The sequence below is a fragment of the Rattus rattus genome, chromosome 5 (assembly GCF_011064425.1).
Source record: "Rattus rattus isolate New Zealand chromosome 5, Rrattus_CSIRO_v1, whole genome shotgun sequence".
NCBI lineage: Eukaryota > Metazoa > Chordata > Mammalia > Rodentia > Muridae > Rattus > Rattus rattus.
In genome coordinates, this window is record NC_046158.1 from 70,661,392 (window position 1) to 70,684,126 (window position 22,735).

General features: G+C 35.8%; 1 protein-coding gene and 1 pseudogene across 1 annotated transcript; both read right to left on the minus strand.

Moving 5' to 3' along the window:
• Nucleotides 1-9,242: 9,242 nt before the first annotated feature.
• On the minus strand, nt 9,243-10,178 carry LOC116900432 (olfactory receptor 4C15-like). The gene has a single exon (XM_032902173.1). The coding sequence runs from the start codon at nt 10,176-10,178 to the stop codon at nt 9,243-9,245; it is 936 nt and encodes a 311-aa protein (XP_032758064.1).
• Nucleotides 10,179-10,965: 787 nt separating this feature from the next.
• On the minus strand, nt 10,966-11,638 carry LOC116900433 (annotated as a pseudogene).
• Between the last annotated feature and the right edge of the window lie 11,097 nt (nt 11,639-22,735).

Genomic DNA, 22,735 nt, shown 5'->3' on the forward strand with positions numbered 1-22,735 from the left:
TTATAAAAATATTCATGGCCATCTAAATTTATATTGTGAGCTTGAAAGAAAACTATATTAAAGTTTTGTTGCTAGTACTCTTGTATACCAGCTTTTTTAAATAACAAACACAATTCTATGATGGATGGAGTTCAATGACTGTGCAGTATGTAATAAAATTTCTTTCTGTCATGAGGAACTTTTTAAATCAATCTATCAGGAAAATATCCACTCTTTTGAGAAATACTATCCAACATTTTTCCTTAAGGAAAAAAATTATATATAAAATAATATTAATAGGAATCTTCATGGATAGAATGTTATGACTGAAGCATTGAAAGACTGACTCCTGTAGATAGTGTAGCTACACTTCTGTAGATATCTTTACTAATAACAATTAAATCAAGATTGGTTGAAACTTATGAGTTCTTTCTCTATTCATAACAGAATATTGAAGAATAAATCTTGTGCCAATTTATGCAGGTATCCACATCCAATGCTGCTTGTTCATGATTAAAATGGCCATATCACATCATGCAGATACTGTATCATGGCACATCTACCAAAGCCCAGGACTTATATTCTCTATTGTTCTATATTGGGGCTATCTCTGAGTCTAGGAAAGGTTGATATACCTGTCCCTTTAAGGTATGAGCATTGAGCATTTACTCACTCCCAGCACTTAATTTAAAAATCTCTGCATAAACTCCCACACACAGTAAAATGAACCTTATCGGCCAAACCCTGAAAACAACTGAGAAATAAAAATATGGATTTTAAAAAGCATTAATCATCTAGAAGAAGAACAGTAGTAGTTTCTATATAAAGACCAATGATCTGTTCTATATGCTGACCTCCAGTTGAACCAGCATCATTTGTTGACAATGCTATGTTTTTCTTCCATTGGATGGTTTTAGCTCCTTTGTCAAAGATCAAGTGACCGTAGGTGTGTGGGTTCATTTGTGGGTCTACAATTCTATTCCACTGGTCTATCTGCCTGTCTCTGTACCAAAACCATACTCTAATAGTGCTTGCTCTGTAAAACTGCTTAAGGTCAGGGATGGTGATTTCCCCCAGAAATTCTTTTATTGCTAAAGATATTTTTTCTATCCTATTTTTTTGTTATCCCAAATGAATTTGCAAATTGCTCTTTTTAACCCTATGAAAAATTGAGTTAGAATTTTGATGGGAATTGCATTGAATCTGTGGATTGCTTTTGGTAAAATGGCCATTTTTACTATACTGATTCTGCCAATCCATGAGCATGGGAGGTCTGACCATCTTCTGAGATTGTCTTCAATTTCTTTCTTCAGAGACTTGAAATTTTTGTCATATAGATATGGTTAAATTCACACCAAGGTATTTTCTGTTATTTGTGACTATTGTGAAGGATGTCATTTCCCTAATTCCTTTCTCATCCTGTTTAACCTTTAGGTAGAGGAAGGCTATTGATTTGTTTGAATTAATTTTATAACCCGCCACTTTGCTGAATTTGTCTCTCAGGTTTCATATTTCTCTGGTAGAATTTTTAGGCTCACTTAAATATACTATTATATCATCTGCAAATAGTGTTATTTTGAATTCTTGCTTTCCAATTTGTATCCCTTTGACCTCCTTTCATTGTCTGATTGCTCTGCCTAGGACATTGAGTATTATATTGAATAAGTAGGGAGAGAGTGTACAAAGCTTAAGTCCAAGTGGATCAAGGACCTCCACATCAAACCAGGTAGAAAGAAAAAGTGGGGATGAATCCCGATCACATTGGCTCTGGGGAAAATTTCCAGCACAAAATACCAATGGCTTATGCTCTAAGATCAAGAATTGACAAATGGGACTTCATAAAACCACAAAGCTTCTGTAAGGCAAAGGACACTGTCATTAGGACAAAATGGCAATCCACAGATTGGAAAAAATCTTTACCAATCCTACATCTGATAGAGGACTAATATCTAAAATATAGAAAGAACTCAAGATGTTAGACTTCAGAGAGCCAAATAACCCTATTAAAAATGGGGTACAGAGATAAACAAAGAATTCTCAGCTGAGGAATATCAAATAGCTGAGAAACACTTAAAGAAATGCTCAACATCCTTAGTCATCAGGGAAATGCAAATCAAAACAACCCTGAGATTCCACCTTACACCAGTCACATTGGATTAGATAAAAAAACTCAGGTGATAGCAGATGCTGGCTAGGATGTGGACGAAGAGGAATACTGCTCCATTGTTGGTGGGATTGCAAACTGGTACAACCACTCTGGAAATCTATCTAGACATTCCTCAGAAAATTGGACATTGTACTATGTAAGGATCCAGCTATACCTCTCCTAGGCACATGCCCAAAACTTGTTCCAACATACAACAAAGACACGTGCTCTACTATGTTCATAGCAGCCTTATTTAGAGTAGCCAGAAGCTGGAAAGAACACAGATGTCCTTCAACAGAGGAACGGATATAGAAAATGTGGTACATCTTCACAATCGAGTACTACTCAGCTGTCAAAAACAACAACTTCATTAAATTCATAGGCAAATTGATTGAACTGGAAAATATCATTCTGAGTGAGGTAACCTAATCACAGAAAAACACACATGGTAAGCACTCACTGATAAGTGGATATTATCCCAAAAGTTCGAATTACCCAAGATACAATCCAGAGACTACATGAAGCTCAAGAAGAAGGATGCCCGAAATATGGACGCTTCACTCCTTCTTAAAAGGGGGGTAAACAAAATTATCTATAGGAGGTCATATGGAGGCAAAGTTTAGAGCAGAGACTAAAGGAATGGCCCTTCTGAGCCTGCACCACATGTGACCCATATATGTACAGCCACCAAAACTAGGTAAGATTGATGAAGCTAAGAGGTGCATGGTGACAGCAACCAGATCTAGATCTCTGCTGAGAGACACAACCTAGCATGTCAAATACAGAAGCAAATGCTAGCAGCAAACCACTGAACTGAGAATGGGACCCCTGTTGCAGAAATTAGAGAAATTACTGAAAAAGCTAAAGAGGTTTGCAATCCCATAAGAACAACAATGCCAGGGCTGGACAGATGGCTCAGTGATTTGGAGCACTGACTGCTCTTGCAGAGGTCCTGGTTTCAAATCCCAGTAGCCACATGGTGGCTCTCAACCATCTGTGGTGGGATCCGTTGTCCTCTTCTGGTGTGTCTGAAGACAGCTACAGTGTACATATGTACATAAAATAAATAAATCTTTAAAAAAAAAAAAGAACAACAATGCCAAGAAACCAGTGACTAAACCACAACCCAAAGCCTATACATGGACTGACCCATCGCTCCAGCTGCGTATGTAGCAGAGGATGGCCTTGTTGGGCACCAATGGAAGAAGCCCTTGGTCCTGCCAAGATTGGACCCCCAGTGTAAGGGAATGTCGTTGGGGGGGCAGGAAGATGGGTGGATGGAGAGGGGAACACGCTTACAGAAGAAGGGGAGGAGGAGGGAATAGGGGGCTTATGGACAAGAAACCCAGAAAGGGAATACCATTTATACCATTTGAAATCTAAATAAAGAAATATACATTTTAAAAAAAAGTAAACATTTTGAAAACCTTATGTTAAAGTATCATCCATGCTGTACTACCTAATAACGTACTACATAATTCCAATGTAGAATAAATGACTTTAAAAATTGTTACAATAATATATATATATATATGAATATATTGTATGCTTTAAAAAAACCGATGACCTCACAATGCATAGACATTTTACCAACTTTACATTAGCCAGTACATATTACTGCCTGTAGCACACAACTCACAGAAAATCTAACAGTGATTGATTACCCTTCAAGGAGGTATGGCATTATTGAAACAAGAAGCATAGCTTTTCTGAAACCTCCATATTCTAGAACATAAATTCACAACTAAGGATGTCATTCGATGTCTCTTCTCTAAAACCTAAATTGTACCTTCTGCCAGGATTGCTAACCAGCAGAAAGGACAAGAGCTATTAAATGTGAGTTCCTATGAAATAAAATGTTACATACATTACACTTACAAAGTCAGAGGATAAAGCATAAATATAGTAATATCTTTTTTTTCCTTTTTTTTTATTAACTTGAGTATTTCTTATATACATTTCAAGTGTTATTCCCTTTCCCGGTTTCCAGGCAAACATCCCCCTCCCCCCTCCCCTTCCTTATGGGTGTTCCCCTCCCAACCCTCCCCCCATTGCCGCCCTCCCCCCAACAGTCTAGTTCACTGGGGGTTCAGTAATATAGTAATATCTTAAACAATAAGCAGAAAGGAAGAAATATTCAGGAGATCTGAGAGAGTTAAATGCAGAATGTGAGAATGAGTTAAGAATTCCATGATAGGAATAAGAATTGGGAGATAGAAGAATGGGGAATAGTGATGAGAGTGGCCAATTTACATAATATATGTGTGTGTGAAATTTTCAAAGAACATTTTGTATGTATGAGAAAGAAAATGACAAAATGATTTTGAGCATATGAGTATTATAATGTGATGTAGATGTCAGTATTTTTGAATCATTTCATTACTTTGTTGCTTTGTTGAAAAGCAAGCTTGATTATATTCTATTTTTTAATTTTATACATGCATACGTGATTGATAAAATCTGTCCCCTTTAATTTCTACTTTATCCCCCACCACCTCCATCTTTCTTCCACCTTTGTGTGATCTTTTTCATCATCAACCCATTGAGTATATTTAGCGTTGTTATTATGTTATTGATGTATGTATAACAGTCTTCTGGGAGGGTATGTACATATAAAATATTTAAATGAGTCACATCACTAAATGAAAGCTGATTTCCTCCCACATTAAATGCATTCTTTGTCTATAGGGCTATGCACCATCCAGTTAAAGAGGTGAAATATCAAACGATCATCTCCTTCAGCATGCTGGGATCCTGAGTGTCTTGATATTTAGCAGATGTTATGCATGTAATCATAGTTTTGAATTTGTTTGTAACAGCTCTGTCATGTCTTATAAATACTCTCATCACAAATATTCAGTATACGGTAACTTCATTTAAATTCATTTTAATGTATATTTTTATTTACATTTCAAATGTTATTCCCTTTGTGGGTTTCCTTTCATAAGCCCCTAGCCCAACCCTCCTCCCCCACTTCTTCTATGAGGGTGTTCCTCCTCCTCAACAACCCCTACTTGCTGCCCTACACTGGGAGGTCCAGCCTTGGCAAGACCAAAGGCTTCTCCCAGTAGTGCCCAACAAGGTGATCCTCTGCTACATATGCAGCTGGAACCATGGGTTTGTCCATCTGTAGTCTTTTAATAGTGGTTTAATCCCTAGAAGCTCTAGTTGGTTGGTATTGTTGTTCTTATGGGGTTGGAAGCCCCTTCAGCTCCTTCAGTTCTTTCTCTAACTCCTCCAATGGGGACCCCAATCTCAGTTCAATGGTTTGCTGCTAACATTCACCTCTGTATTTGTCATGCTGTGGCTGAGCCTCTTAGCAAATAGCTATATCAGGCAGCATGTACTTCTTGGCTTCATTAATATTGTCTAGGTTTTGTGGCTATATATATATGGGCTGTATCTCCAGGTTGGGCAGGCTCTGAATGGCTATTCCTTCAGTTTTTGCTCCAAACTTTGTCTCCATATCTCCTCCTTTTGTTCCCTCTTCTAAGAAGGACTGAAGCATCCAACACTTTGCTCATCCTTCTTCTTGAGCTTCATGTGTTCTGTAGATTGTGTCTTGGGTAATTTGATCTTTTGGACTAATATACACTTATCAGTGACTGCATACTATGTGTGTTTTTTCTGACATATTTGGTGTGGTCATTCTGTTCTTCTAATTAAAGTATTTCTTTCAACATACTGTACTTAGAGATCATAACTTTTTATGTGTTTTTTCATGAAAAGTCTTGATTTTTACTTCAGTTTTAATGTATTATTTTTCTAAATATGTGTTCAAAATTGATCCTATGATCCTTTAGAACTGCAAATGAATCCTTCGCACCCTGCTAACTTTGTTTCTGTTGAATTGTTGATCAAGTGTTATTCTGATAAGTCAGAGTTTATAAACAATATGAATTTTATCTCTTTCAGCCTTAAATCCTCTTGCATAAGAGAGAGTCTTTAATTTTTTGGCTATCATATGTGTATAGAGCTCCAATACTTGTCTTATTTGGTGTTCTCTAGGCCATTAATACATGGATGGTCATATCTTTATGTCTCAGAAACTTTCTTCTATAAATTCATTGATAAAATTCTTTGTCTTCATGATAATGTTCTTTTTCTATGTCATAAATTAAAATGTAGGACTTTTCATCATTTCCAGAAACTCTCCTATACTCTGCTTATATTGTTGTTTCTTATATGTTTGATTATTACATTTTATTGATGTTTACTGAGTACTTCAAATCTTTTATTCCATCTTCAGGATCTGCAATTTTTTCACCTGATCTCAAGATTAGTGAAGCGTACATATAAAATATTTAAATGGAGTTACCCTATACTGAATACTGGTGGGTATATGTATTTTCAGTAAGCTGTATTTGGTAAGTCATTGGGTACCAAAGTTCTTGAGAAGCAGAGTATAGGTTCTGAATGCTTATGAATTATGGGGTCAGGATTCAATTGAGGGCTGTAGGAAGTGCCATCCTAGAGAAGCAGGTGGCACATGAATTCAAAACAGATACACCTAGTTTGAGGCCTGGAGAGAGGGAATTCTAGATGAGGAAGTAGACTGTCTAACAGCACTGGGATGTACTGCAGCTGAGGAGGCCTATGAGTTAAATTGTTATGTTTGCACAGCTGACTAGAGAAGTGAAACATAAGTGGAAATGTGTTACATATATGGAGACAAGAACAGAGGCTACTTATATTCAGAAAATGGAGACCTGACAAAACAGAGCCAGTGAGATAGGATGAGCATAATTAGCTTGCAGTATGTATAATGAAAGTCTAGAGAAAGCATATTGAACCTTTTCATTGATTAAAGTAAATCATCAATATTGCCTCCTATAAGATATCTATACACAGAGAAATTCCCATCTTTGCATTAATGTTTCTAAGAGTTTGTTTTCCAATTATTCTTTTAAGAATTTTGTGCAATGAGTTTTGAATATATTGATCTTCATTTCCCCTACCCTTTCCACTTCCAGACTCCATTCCCTTCCCACTCGAATTTTGTTTCTTACCACTCCGTCTAGAACAATTTATACTGCACACATACTTTTGGTTATGTGACCATCTACTGGAGCATGGCCAGCTTATAACGGACTCCACATTTAGTAAACTAACCTGTCCTTCCCAAGCAGTTAAAAGTTAATAATAGCTCCTTGGATAGGACTTGAATGCCTTTCAACTTCTTTGTCCACATTGGTGTTTAGTGTGACTTGCGCAGGTCTTGTACATGCTGACATAGACATGCTCAGTTAATACATACAGTTATCACACTGTATCCAGAAGAAAATGTTTTCTTGTAGTCATCCAGCACCTCTGGCTTTTATAATTTCCCTGTTTCCCTCTTCTAAAATGATTACTGGAACTTTGGAGGGAGGGTTGTGGTACATATTTCCTTCAGAGATGATTTTTTTTCAGTTTCTTATTCTATGCATTTGGCAAGTAGTAGATCACCATCTACTGTGATTACAGTTGAGTGTTACCTTAGCCTGTAGGTATAAGAGTAAGTCATTAGAAGTCAGTTTACTATTGTGTCACTTTAGCAAATAGAAATAGGTTCTTTAGTAGGTGTCCTGACCCGTTTAACCATAGGTTCTTTGCTTGATAACCTAAAAGGTAAATCCTGTTTAATCTATCAAAAAGTTCAATATGTGACTCAATTTGTACATTAAAGAAATATATCTACTTTTAAATCAAAGTCAAATGACACCCAAACACCTACATTCTAGGGTCTATTTAGGCCTCTTTTTTTTTTTTGTATTTCCACATTCTGAGACCTCACACTAATATTGAGAGACCAATTATTACTTGGTTTTGTTTCAGTATTTTTCTTCCCATAATTTTAAATACATATTTTTGACATTGTAACAAACAATATAAATAGCACACATTCTAATATCTTCTGATATTTTATTACACTTATGAGTATAAAATGTAAATGACTTTAGTTTTCATATAGCAGTAATGAATGGTCAGTTCACAAGTGTGAGCTTAAAGCAAAGTTTTTAATCCTAATATTAGTTCAGTCTCTTAGGATAAAATAAATTCTTTACATATGAGTAAATTCTAAAGTGCCTTTCTAAGTAAATATTTTTCTTCAATTTTTAATTTAGTTTTGAGAATATTTTACATGGGTACTGTATTTATGTCTTTTTTATCAGTAAAGATCTTCCCTCCTCTCCATCTCAAGTTCATGACCAATTCTTTTTTTTTCAATTATTCTTTTACATCATATATATATATATATATATGGCATACACACATGCATATATATATATACATATTACATAATACACAGATATACAGAGATATATAGATAGACAGATGCACTTAATGAGTCCATTAAATGGTGTCCATAAATGCATGTATTAAAGCTGCACACTTGCGTTTTGATACCCTACAAGACAGTTTGTCCATGGGAATATTGTTTTTGTACTCTCAGCAGACATTGATTGACAGTCACATTTTAACTAGATGTGTAAACTTGTGACGATGCCCCGATCCACATTGATATAACAAGTAAACTGGCATTATCATTATTCAAGGACATTTAGTCAATCCTATGACTGATATTACATGGGTGCATTTACCAGTCATGCTGAGAAGGCAAAATCTAGCAGCAAGAGTCCTGGTTCTCTGACTTTTGTAATCTTTCTGTACTCTCGGTCTCTGTCTGACTCTCTGTCTCACTTCTCTGTCTCTCTTTCCCTGTCTCTCTGTCTCTGCCTCTCTGTCTCTGCCTCTCTCTGAGTGTGTGTGTGTGTGTGTGTGTGTGTGTGTGTGCGCGTGCGTGTGCGCGTAATGAATGCACTGCCAGTGCCCATTAATCTTCATACAGACCAATCAAAGGGAGTTGAGTATTTACATCTGTTTTAGTTTGTCTTAATTCCTAGAGACAAGAGTTGTGATGGAACCAGAACTTTCTAGATCTCATAATGATTAGCTGTTCAAAGTTTGACTGCTTCTCACTTGTCTCAGATATGCCCTCACTAAGTTAAAAGCACACTGTCATACTTGACTATATACCTAGAAACAGGGGATGCACAGAAAGGTCTTATAGTTACACAGTGCAGGATTTGTTTCTTCCACAGAACTACCTCCCTAGCCTAAGGCATTAATTTTTTTAATATGTGTTAGGAGCCACTAATAGTTTTCTCCACATTTTCCTGATGGCATTCTTCATTTCCTTATTCCTGAAAGTGTAAACCATAGGATTGAGTAATGGTGTTAAGACATCAGCAAATATAAATACATTTTTCTCCAAAGAGAATGGAGATGTAGGTCGTGCATATATTAGTATGCATGGAACAAAGAACAAAACCACAACAGTAATGTGGGACCCACAGGTAGAGAGAGCTTTCCGTCTTCCTTCAGAACTGTGGGTTCTCAGAGAGAACAAGATGACACCATAGGAAACAAGCAAAAAGGAAAAGATAATGATGCAGATAGACCCACTGTTGGCAAACACCAAAATGACAAATATGTGTGTGTCAGTGCAGGCAAGCTTCAGTAATGGAAACAAGTCACATATGAAATGATCAATAAAATTGGGTCCACAGAAGGGCAACTGCAAAGTGAATATGATTTGTATGATAGAATGCAAAAATCCCCCTGCCCACGCTACCCCCACCAGGATGCCACAGAGCCTCCTGTTCATAATGGAAGAGTAGTGCAAGGGCTTACAAATGGCCACATAGCGGTCATAGGCCATGGCTGCCAGAATGATCACCTCCACAGCACTGAAAAAGTGGACAGAAAACACTTGTGTCATGCAGCATTCAAAAGAGATGCTCTTCCTCTTATAGAATAAATCTATAATCATCTTGGGTGTGACAATAGAAGAGACACATGCATCCAGTAAGGACAAGAATGCCAAGAAGAAGTACATAGGGGAGCCCAGCAATGCAGGGTTCCAAACAATGGTCACCACAATAGTCATGTTGCCCCCGATTGTTGCAAGGTAAAGCAGTAAGAATATAATGAATAAGATTTTCTCAACTTTTGGGTTTTGTGAAAGTCCCAGGAGTATGAACTCAGTGACAAAGCTCTGGTTTTGCATGATTCATACAAAGAGAGAAGTAGTAAAATACATTCGTGTAAATCTGCAATGAAGAATATGTGTTGTTTCATATAATGTTTATTACCAGCATCAACAAAAATTTCCTTCCTTTGGCAGAGTTATCTTCACTGACTTTAATTACCCCTGAAACAAAATAATAGAATATTTTAATGGTAGAGTTCTATTATCAGGTAAAAGAGAACAAATTCTGAATATTTTATCACATTTCTAATATTGTAGTAGAACCTCTCTATGTGTGCTGGAAAATAAGAATAGCTTATCTCTGAAGGTTCAAACTTCATAATTCTCCAGGGACTTTTTGAAAAGCAGCATAGAAAGGCATTTAAAATAATATACCTGTTACACAAAGTGTCATAATTTATTAATTGTGTCTCTCATCAACATTTAATGAGGCAGTGCCACAGAATATGGAATATGCAAAAACTAAATGGAGCAAAGAATCTTATCTACCAAAGGAAGAAGAAAGAAAAATACTTCAGGATGCACAAAAATGTGCAGACTTTGTTTTTAACTGTATTTCAAACTATGAAGTGGAATAGAACTTAAAGTGAACTAATCTAAATTTCATGAAAGAAAAAGTGATGTGGAGCAACGTCTGCTATTGCACATGATACAACTATTAAAGAGTTAAACCTTTACTTATATTTCTTTTCTTTTTTTTTTTGGTTTCTGATATTTTTATTGTCAAGGAAAAATGAAAATGATCACTATTAAAATCTCAGTGAATGAAACTTTAAGTTCTGCCTTTTATATCTAAAGTCTTCTTCTATGGGGAATAAACCCTGCCAAGGAAGAGCACATTAGCATTTGGTTATGCCGAATAAAGAAAAGGAATGAACGGTCCATTATGAATTCTTCCTGGGTCCTCAGGTAGCATCCAATAACTATGCCAGTCTTGGCAGTGGCTACCTCCGTTCCCTCCTCATTTACTTCCACAAAGGACTTGCGGACAATTTTTGATATGAAAAGATCTCTGGATCTTGACATCCAGATGGATCAGCTCCGCTACTGTTAAAGAGATCCTGCACTCCCATGCTGGCCAGTTTGGAGTTGAGAATGTAGCTCTCTTCCATCTTGAACCTGGGCAATTTGGCATGGACATCAATGTTTCTCAAGTTCTCACCTTTCACCCATTCATGAAATTTTTCCAAAATTATTTGCTATTCAATCTGCTCAAGACCCGTGGACTGGTCCTCAGTGTCTTCGGGCAGCAAGATGGTTATACTAAGTTCTCCACCCTGGTAAGGCATCTCCAGCACCTTGCACTTCAGGTCCAAAATGTAATGAAATGGAACATTTTCTTTTGATACAGCATCTTCACTGTTATTTTAATCTTTCTTATTCAGACGCAATGGAGATTCTGTTGTGTCCTGTCCCATAAATTTCTCCTTCCACATTCCCTTTAAGTAGATGGAATTCACTAGCACAAGTTTGGTCATACTGTCCAACACACACACACACACACACACACACACACACACACACACACCACCACACCACACCATACAAAATTCTTCTGTCCAGGATTCTTGGAAGAAGGCCCCCCTTTAGTTCCTTTAGTTCCATGAAACACCTTCCTGGTGAGAACTTTGCAGTGACACAACCAGGAGTTCCAGGAGTAATTGTTCTGAGGTAACTCCACTTTAAATCCAAGAGAATGTGCCACACTGCTCCCTCCTCACAATCAACTGACCTGAGACATCTTTATACAACTTCAAGGACTTCAAGAAGGACAGCAGAATCAAAGGGTGCCACATTGGAATATATACTTGGAGTTCCTTTACAACCCATGTATCTGTCAACATGCAGATCTAAGCCATTGAAATTCCAGTGCCCCAAATAGGAGCTCTGACTCTGCCCTGGTGATGAAGCCTCCTCTGATGCCTTCCTTCAAAGAATCCCAGTGGTGGACAGGGATGCCAGGTGCTTAGTGAGCTCAATAGCACCAGAGCCAGCTGATCATTCCTGATGATAGGTGAGACACTACAAGAGCTGTCTGCCTTGCAAGCTCAGTTTTAAGCATGCACTAGAGGAGAAAAAGCCTCTCTTCTCAGCTTGTGCTTGCCAGTAAGATACTCTCCTTTCTGAATAAAGGCTGCAGTTGGCCCAGAGAGCTTCCTCCTAGGTGTCTAGCAAGGGGAGCAAGAACTGATACAGAGGAGCCTTCACTATAGAGCAGCTGAGTTCAACCTACACCCTCTTTGCCTTGGAGCTTTTTAAAATCCTTAATGAAAGCAACTCTACAGGAAACATCTTCTCCCCCTTCAGCATTTCTTCTGCCTTGGCTGTGATCTCTTTGGGGCCAAAGGCAGCACGGCAGCCCAGCTCTCTATGACTTTTCATTTCAACTCTGTAGAGGACATTCACTCACAGTTTCAAAGCCTGAATGCCAAAGTGAGCAAGCGTCCAGCCACTCACACTCTGAAACTTGCTAACAGACTGCGTGGAGAGAAAACCTATAATTTACTTCCTAAATTTTTGGCCCCAACCCATAAAATATATGATACTGATTTGGACACTGTGGATTTTCAGCATGCCTCTGAGGATGCGAGGAACAAGATAAACCAGTGGGCCAAAGGTCAAACAGAAGGGAAAACTTTACTTATATTTCATCATTTTAGAAAAATTATATTGTCATGATACCTAAATGAAACTAATACAAAGATAACAACTGCTCAGGACAGAGTCCTAGTCAATATACTATGTGCGTGTTTCATTGTTACTAAAATAGAACACTGAAATTATATGAAATTTGATGAAAATTATAAATAAAAGTGGAAAAATTAAACAATGAAAGAAAGATGCTTAACATGGATTTTGTTCTGTTTTGTTTTTTTCAGGTAGAACTTCAGTTGTTTTTTTGTTTTTTTTGTTTTGTTTTGTTTTTTTTGTAGTCTTGCTCTCTCTTTAAAATTTAGAGAACCTTCTTCATTTGATCATGTATGAACAAGGCATATGGAAAATGCCAACAGATTATAGGTTGGACCAATCAGCAACACATGAAAATTACTAAAAGCCATATAGCTGAAGTGAAAAACAAATTCACATTTCTCATTTGAGAAATTCAGTTTCCACAACAGCATGAGAAACTACTTGAATATGATTTAGACTCTTGAGACCTTGTTATTTGTCAATTTTGGAAACTTGTGTGGGAGTGGAGAAGTACTACTTGAAAAGAATACTTCAAAGCATGTGACACTATTCCAGAAAGCCTAGGTTACTTCCCAGACACACATGGTGGCTTACATCCAAGAAGAAATATTGTTCTATTCTGAACTGTGTGTATGTACCAAGCAGAGACCAGTACACATGCATGCACACAGATAAAACATGTAACATAAAAATAAATAAATAAATAAATAAAAATACAACTTTATCTTGTAAATACCATTCTGAGAAAAATGGCTAGAGATTTATATGAATTCACTATAAAACATATTCTATAATGACTTAAATGCTTATACATATGGTTTATGAGAACTCAAGCAGGATAGACAGAGGACTGGACAAAATACAAAGTTAAGGTCATAGTATACCTGCGTTCTTATGTTGCAATGAAACTCCAAAGGGATTACGGGTGACCTTTCAGCATGGGGTTGTGAGAAAGAAGATAGGAGGACTTGAAGGAAGAAAAAGAGAAGAAATGATGTTAAATATATTTTAAAATATTTTCTATTTTTTATTATTGGTTATTTTACTTATTTACATTTCAAGCATTAACCCCTTTCCTGGTTTCCCCTCTGCAAATATAACTAAACCGAGAAAAGAAATGGATAATACACAGGCAGGGTATAAAAACTTAAATTCCTTAGACTCATGCTTAAACTCAGATACTCCCCTTTCACTGTGACATGAGTTATGTTACAAATGTTCCCCAAATTCTCTAAACCTCAGCTTCCACATCTGTAAATGCCTTTAGTAAGAGGGAATATCAATAGAGCTATGGGGCAGCACTGTCCTTTCAGGTAGCCTTCTTGCATACAGAAGCAAATAGAGTAGGAGATTGTAAGACAAGCCCTATAATTAGTAATTATAAATTAGTAAATCTTAGCTTCTTTTATGTCCTATTTAATATAATCACAAACAGAACAGTGCTATCATATTTTGAAAGCATAAATTTCTAAAATTCATCTTAAAATATCCACCAGAGGACATATAGGATTATATATACTATTAAGGGATTATAGGTTATAAATCATTTAGAAAATGATTGACCTAGAACAAGCTTTATTCTGAATTGAAGCCTTTAATGCTAAAAGAATATTGATTTGAAATTAAGGTACATATAAATAAAAATGGTTTTTTAGATTAGGCAAGTACGTCTATGTTTTGTTCCTAACTTTGACTACTGAATGTAGTATACAGCTGTGTAGTAGAGTATTGTGAATCTATGTGAGTGATATGATGGATTTTCCTGTTCAATCTTATTTGATTAATAATAATTTAGATAAAAATAAGAAGCGCTGGGTTGGGGATTTAGTTCAGTGGTAGAGTGCTTGCTTAGCAAGCCTAAGGCCCTGGGTTAAAAAAAAAAGTGCTGAGGATATGAGAATCATTACTACAGTGGGTAATTATATTTACCTCCACTCTAATGCCAGTGCTCAGAGAATAATATGGAAGAGAATGGGGAAAATGCAATAACCAGAGTATAGGAAAATACCCTCTGCACTTGATGTAACTATTAACTTCATGAAATAAAAATAGCTGTAATTATCTGCAAAAAATCAAGACAGCCATAGATCCCAGCATGAATGGGGAACCTAATTTTTTTAATTCCTAATTCTGAGGAGGTGTTCACACTTAATATTCTGTACTGAAGATTTGATCAATGTTTGGTTTCCCATGTTTCAGTGTGTAAGACTGGGAATATTACATTTGGGAAATACTAACTGGGTACAGTAATTTATCAAAAATAAGAGAAACATGTTGTTGTAAGAAGTGTGTAGAATTTGACTTGGGAGAATTCAAAGAGGGGAATGAGGGTAGATATTATCATGTTTAATTGTAGACATGTATCAACATTTTAAATATATAGAAAAACTGAAAGTATGTTAAAATTGGGCCAAACATAATTGTAAGCAGAAAGAAAATTCAATTACTCAATTATCAAATAGGCTAATAAACAAAATCAATTTCAGTTGAAATTGTCACAGATGAACTTGTCACAGAAAAAAAATAACAAACTGCAGGTTTTGCTCAATGAAAGATAAATTGATAGTTCTTCACTTTAGTGAAAAATTGAGAAAGAATAATGTAACCAAGCTGGGCTCAAACTCACATATTAGCTTAGGGTAGGCTTAAATTCCGTGTACTCTCTTCTCCATCTTCAAATTCTGCTATTAAAACATTACGCCATTACACACAGACAAATATATAATTTTGTATAAAAATATCCTGCAAACTATCAATTAAAAGAAATTTATGAGTATTGATTTTAGAATTATTTTAAGCAACAGCAATACATGGTGATATAAAAACAGAATTACCCAAAGAACAAGCATATTTTCAAACTTACATCATTTATAATAGAATTGGTTCACTCCAATAATACTTTTTGAAAACATATCAGGAAATATCTCCAAACAACAGTTCTGTTTATACTTTTTTACTAGTAAACTCAGTCTCCAATGAAATGAATTGATGTTACAGTGTCAGGTTGGAACACAGAAATCCCTAAAAATCTCGTAATGGGATAATTGTTAAATAAAAAAATTATAAATCACATAACACTACTTATAAAATACCATTCACATTAAGACCTCAACTGTGAATCACTTTCAGAGTAAGTTAAGGCATCAATATGGTGACCTACCTGCAGAGGGAGAACTACCATTTTGCCTTAGGGAAGGATAAACTAGCCCAGATTGGAAATGAAGCAGTCAGAAACTCCCAAGTGGATCATACTAAGTAAAGTCAGAAATTCAAGGAAATTACATGCTTGTTTGGAAATATTGTTACTACATTTTATAAAGTAGATGTGAATTATGAAATGATATACATTTTGTAATATATGTTGTGACTAATGTAAAAATATTTAAAATTAATCATCACATTTAAAAGTCACAAAATTAATTGTCTTGGAATTTCTGAAAAGGTTAGGAAATTTGCAAGTGGTTCGCCATAGTACTGAACTCATAGGCTGATAGTATTTTATTACACATTATTGTTTTGAGCAATTATAATGTTAGCTTAAATGGCCATAATATTAAGACAACCATCTCACATCTTTATATACTCTTGGATTTCACATCCACTTTTTAACAAAACGACGAACTGACTCTGCCAACATTCTCCTGAAATGTCCCTAGCCCTTCATACCCCAAAAGTCATGAAGGCAAATTTCCAAAGCTGTTTCTCATTTCATCTATGACCTTCACAAAAGGAACTGTGGTCTCTGTGCCACCTCCTTGAAGGTAACATTTGGGAGTGTTCCTCCCTATGTTCAGCTATGCACATTGTCCCATTCTTAGGGATACCTTGCACCACTGGATAACATCCAATCTGTATATAAATAACAAGATTTCTTTGTTAATGTAAAATGTGAATAACATTCAAAGCTATCTGAGGGATATGCAGAAACGATTTTCTAATCTAAGTATTTGACACTCAGGTACATTTCATACAAATAAAAATGTTTTGATCACCAATGATAATAAATTAATTTTATGATTAATTTCAAAAGCCAATCATATTTTTATTTCATATTTTTAGCTACCAATGAAATATTGCTTGCTTCTATTTGTAAGTATAGAAATTCCTTTCAGCTGCTCTCCAAGAACTACTTTCCTTTCAGGTAACTAATAGTCTCTCTCTCTCTCTCTCTCTCTCTCTCTCTCTCTCTCTCTCTCTCTCTCTCTCTCCTAGTTTGCTCTGCCATGTTCCCTAAATGTCTTAACTTTCCTTTTCATGCTATTTCTGAAATGTATATAAAAACACTTTTCCCTGCTTACTACCACAATCTCCATAATGGATTATGGAGCTGCTCTTTTGATATCTCGGCGATTTGGACATGTTTAAGCAATTATGCCATAACTAAAGCACTAAAGCAGATCCTATCTTCATCTAGGATTTTCCTGAGGCAGAAATGTAATTGGTAGAGGACATTAAGTGTACTTAATTCACAGCATTCAATTTGTGACCTTATTTTGCTCATACTTCCATTTTCATAACTATGGATTGCCATATAGCAGTGTAAAACAAACATTTATAGTTGCTTGCAATATTGCATAGAGTTTAACAGCATGTCAATGTACCATGACCCTTTACCAATATCCTTTATACAGTCTCAATAAATACTACATTTATATCCAAATATAGGAAAGGTGACTTTACTCAAAATAGTAGAATATGTACTTAGAAAATGAGCAAAATATCATTCCAAAGATATTATAAAACCAAACATCGATGTTTTCTATACTACTTGATTTCTACATGAAGATGAAAAGTGAAATATATTTAATTGCACTAAACATGAAGAAATTAAACATCAAAGGTAAGGAAGGTGAAGAATTATTGGGCAATCAAGCAAGCAGCATTATTGGAGGGATACAGGAAGAAAGGAATGAAGAAAAGAAAAATGGAAGGAAGGAAGGAAGGAAGAAGGGAGTCAGGGAGGAAGGGAAGGAAAGAAGGGAAAGGAGAGATGGAGGGAAATAAGGAAGTTTTTCCTTTTAAATAACTGTTTATTGGGCACTTAAGCAGTTACTACTATTAAGTGCTATTTTCTGTTTTTCTATACAATTTTAATAGTTTCTGTATGTCTTGATTTGGGTCATAAAAATCTGAAATATATTCTATATATATATGTAAATATAATGTCTTCAAGAACCCAGTTTTGAAGTAAAAATCTCAATACTTTCATTAAACATATGATTACCTGTCCACAAAATATAGTAAAGTACCTTTGTATAATTAAAAACATCACAAAAAATGTATGTTTATGAGTTTTACCATATAGTATTTTGTTGAAATATCTAGATATGGCCAGTTCTTATTCTCTGTGAAGAAGAATCTATTCAGTGGTGACCAAAAGGCAATGTTTGTAGCCAATTAGCCAATTATTTCTTCCAATCTAGCATATAAACTAGTGAAGGTAGAGAATGTTTCTAATGTCCCTCTCTTACAACCTTAATCACATTATAAGGATAAAGGAAAAATAATGGAGCCAAAATCTCTCCTTAATTGCTAGTGGAATTTAATATGGTTTTCCTGAGAGAGCATCTACCTCTGAGACTTATCCTAAACTCCCACATGGTTTGAACAAATTTTTTGTCCTTGAGTTGCTGAGATACAATACTTTATATTTTTTTCAATAACTAAACTGTTCCACTCCTATTATGTCCAAAATCTGCTTTAAAATACTTTGGGGGGCTCTGTTGATGATCCTTTTATAATATCACATCAGGAAACTGACAGTTGAAACCTGGATGGGATACTGTGTCACTATGTCGAATTTAGGTGAAATTGCTGAATATCAATGTAAAAGATTATTTTTGTCATAAATAATCTATAAATTAATGTTTAAGAATAAGATGAAGTTTTCTGGGAAAACATAGCCAATGAGAATTTGCAATAATAGCAGTATCTTTTTTTCTTCTAGGATGTTTGGCTTCATTTTCATTTTTTGACAATTTCTCATATATGTACTCTATATCATAATATCCTCCTTCCCATGATGATGACTATTTCCTTCCAAATAATCTTTCTCTTTTCCTGTTTCTGTTTTTGACCGAATGACTTTAGGATTGCTTGTAGAAACAAGAGTATAGGATTATCAAGGCATGAGCATCTTCCCCATTGTTACATAATTGAAAATGATACTCCCTTTTTAGAAACCTTTGACTGTCAGTAGCTCCTTAGTGAGGAGTAGGTACCCATGAGTTCCTCTTCTATCAGTGATGTATGGTTAAAAGGCCGAATCCTAGGTCAGTCTTGTGCAGGTATCCACCATATGTTCACAATCACAGTGGTAATGTTTTGTTAGGTAGACAGAGTGTCATAATGTAAATGTTGCCATACCAAAAGGGAGCATTGAGGGTAGAGGGAAGAAAATCATAGAACAAAATCAATAACAAAACTCAGTTGAGCAATTTACTAATCCTGGTCATCCATGTTTCTGTCATCTTGACTTACACTGGAAAGGATTGAGATCATAAGGGATTAAGTAGCTCAACTACTCCAACTCTACTGACCACGACAAAAGCTGTATTGGCTGGTTTTGTGTGTGAACTTGAAACAAGCTGGAGTTATCACAAAGAATGGAGCTTCCCTTGAGGAAATGCGTCCATGAGATCCAGCTGTCAGGCATTTTCTCAATTAGTGATCAAGGATGAGAGAGCCCATTATGGGTGGTGGCATCCCTGGGATGGTAGTTTTAGGTTCTATAAGAGAGCAAGCTGAGCAAGATAAGGGAAGCAAGCCAGTAAGACATCCCTCCATGGCCTTTGCATCAGCTCCTGTTCCCTGACCTGCTTGAATTTCTAGTCCTGACTTCCTTTGGTGATGAACAGTAATGTGGAAGTGTAAGCTGAATAAACCCTTTCCTCCCCAACTTCTTGGTCATGATGTTTTGTGCAAGAATAGAAACTCTGACTAAGCAGAGGCATATAACATCAAGAGCCATCTCTACTCTAAGCTTGGAAACCTGTTCTTCCTATGTGACATGACCTGGATTCTCTGCACTCTGATATCTCCACTGCTTCACCTTTAAAGCTTTTAGCAATGACTTATTAGATGTTCCCTGAAGGACTCCCAAGTCTTCTACCTTTTGCTAAGTAAGATTCAGTCCCTGTCAAAAAAATCAGTGTAAGACTCCATGAACCTTGAAATCTTACATAGTTCATGACTATAAATACAGTACCAGATGTAAAATACTGCTAAAATTATCTGACATTGCAAGATGTGGCCAGAACCCTTTGTCTTATAACTATATGAATGTCTATGTCCTCAAAAGGTAAAGCACTTTCTGAGAATTTTTTCCAGGAGCAGTGAATTTTTCCAGGTATATATTCCAGTGATACTTCCTCCCTTCAAATAAGTTCACTTTTCCCATTTTGGAGCCTTAAGTGGATGGTGTCATGTTTTAGACCCATTTACTTTATCACAGATCAGAAAAGGATGTTTTTCTTTAGTAAATACAACCTCTTTTATTCTTTTCTTTTATTGGATATTTTTTTATTTGCATTTAAAATGTTATCCCCTTTCCCAGTTTCTGCTCCAGAAATACACATCCCATACCCACTCCTTCTGCTTTTATAAGGGTGCTCCCCCACCCACCCACTAACTCCTGACAAACACTACCTTAGAATGGGGTATCTAGCTTTGACAGGACCGAGGGCCTCTCCTCCCATTGATGCCCTCCAATCCATCCTCTGCTACATATATGGCTGGAGCCATGGGTCCCTCCATTGTACTCTCTGATTAGTGCTTTAGGCCCTAGGAGCTCTGGGTGATCTGGTTTGTTGATATTGTTCTGCCTATGCATCTTGATATGTTCATTTTTCCTCCAGAACAGAATACCTTAGAAGTACATTTGAAACCCAGAGGGATCCCACCCTATGGAGTAGGTAGTAAGCTACTGATTAGTAGATGTACTTATGTGGATGGAGTCTATATGATCCATGAGAGGTAGATATGAGTAGAGAGATGAGTTAACTATATGAGTTAACAGCATGAACAATCTCATATACTTTTAGGCTATTTTTGTAATAGGCATCCATGATATCTTTATTCGTAGGTTTCTTGTTTATGTATAGAAAAGTTACTGATGTCTTTGTGTGTCTATGTTGTGTCCTGCTATATTGAGAGTACTTTCTTTGTCTCAGGAACGTACCCCAGAGGAGACTAGTACAGATTTGGAACTGAAATATGCATACAACCTATCAGGCAGAACTGAGGACAGACAGATCAGATATACACAATATACAGAAGACACACCCACCAATCACCACAAACTACAGACAGGCAGAAAAACAGGGAGAGACATACATAATTAAATTGTACGCTCACTCTTTGTCAAACTAAAGCAAGAAAGAGTTTATGTCTCTGTTCTTTAATGTGATATCTACATATTTTAATATTTCCTGTGTGGTTTCTGTAGTTTCCCCCCAAGGAAAGTCTCATGTGCCTTTTGTAGTTCCATGTATATTGTCTCTGAAAATTAATGCCAATGAGAAACAAACACTTTTAATATTCAGAAAAGTCTTTATTATAAAATTTAGTTGCTGGCTAATGTTGATTCTGAACAGAAAGGGTTTAAAAGTAAGTTAATTTTCCATAAATTCCTCTTGATTATGAAACAAAACATAATCATGAAGTGGCATAAATATTCTCCATCGAATATATCAAATCTAATTATTATTTGTACATGCAAAGTTATGAATATTACAATCGCATAATACATTAAAATTAGTTGACATGTTGGAAACTAATTTTAAATTTGCTTATTCTAGCTTCTATTTTTTTCTTGTAAAGTGCAGGGGACATGCTCTCAGAATGTCATTATCTTTGCTCTGTTATGGCTAGGAAACTAATGTCTGAAAGCATTTTTTTGTTGTGCTGGAAAAGGAGTACAGCATAGGCATTATGTTAAGTAATCAAGTCCCTGAGTTCACTGGACTAGAATGGTCTACTGTTCTACAGAAATTCCAGCTGGTCTAGTGTATTTTATGTCATGAATTCAGGAAGCAACTAATGTTTCCTAGCAGACATGAATGGGCTTACCTTAAAATGAAGTCAGATGAGGCAAGAACATCTAAAACTCAGGTTCAGGGTTTCTCTCTCTGCACTTATACATTATAAAGTCTCAATGCACCACTTAGAAACCTCTTTTCTCTTACAATAACTTTAATTTTGCATATGAAAATACACACTCATTTTGTTAACCAATTTTCAAAGCATAGAGTTAATAGAAATAATTCAAAAATTAAAGCAATTCAAATGTACAATAAAATAAATTGCACTGCCTTTAATTTTATGTAACAATGGTGAGTAGAAAAACCATAGTGAAAATATGAACCCAGAAACATAAGATATCACTATTAAGGTAGTCTATATCAAATTATGTCATATCTTCATAAAGTCACTGCTTTATTTTTTGAAAATACTGGATCCTTTATTCTTTAGACTTAGAGGCGAATTTTTGCTTAGATAGGTGTGTGTGTGTGAGTGTGTGTGTGTGTGTGTGTGTGTGTGTCTATATATTTGTTTCTGCTTTACATGATAGTAGACGTAGTGGTTGTGTCTGTGAAAATGCATACAAAGCCAAAAAAAGGAACTGATTATGAGCATTCATAGCAATCTATCTTATTCTCTTAAGCAATACTCCACTGAAATTTGAACTCACTGTTTTTCAAATGTATTCATGATGAAGTAAAACCCTGTGACCTGCAAATCTCTTATCTGCCAAAACTAGAATAAACTGTGCCTTCATGATTATACTTTGATATGATTTATGAAAAATAAGACTCATATACACATTTTGACTTAGCAAGTATCTCTGCCCATTGATTCATTTCCCAAACAGTATAAAAGCAATA

Bases quoted from the DNA above. Each gene is read 5' to 3' on its own strand.
- LOC116900432 (XM_032902173.1), bottom strand. From the start codon at position 10,178: ATGCAAAACCAGAGCTTTGTCACTGAGTTCATACTCCTGGGACTTTCA.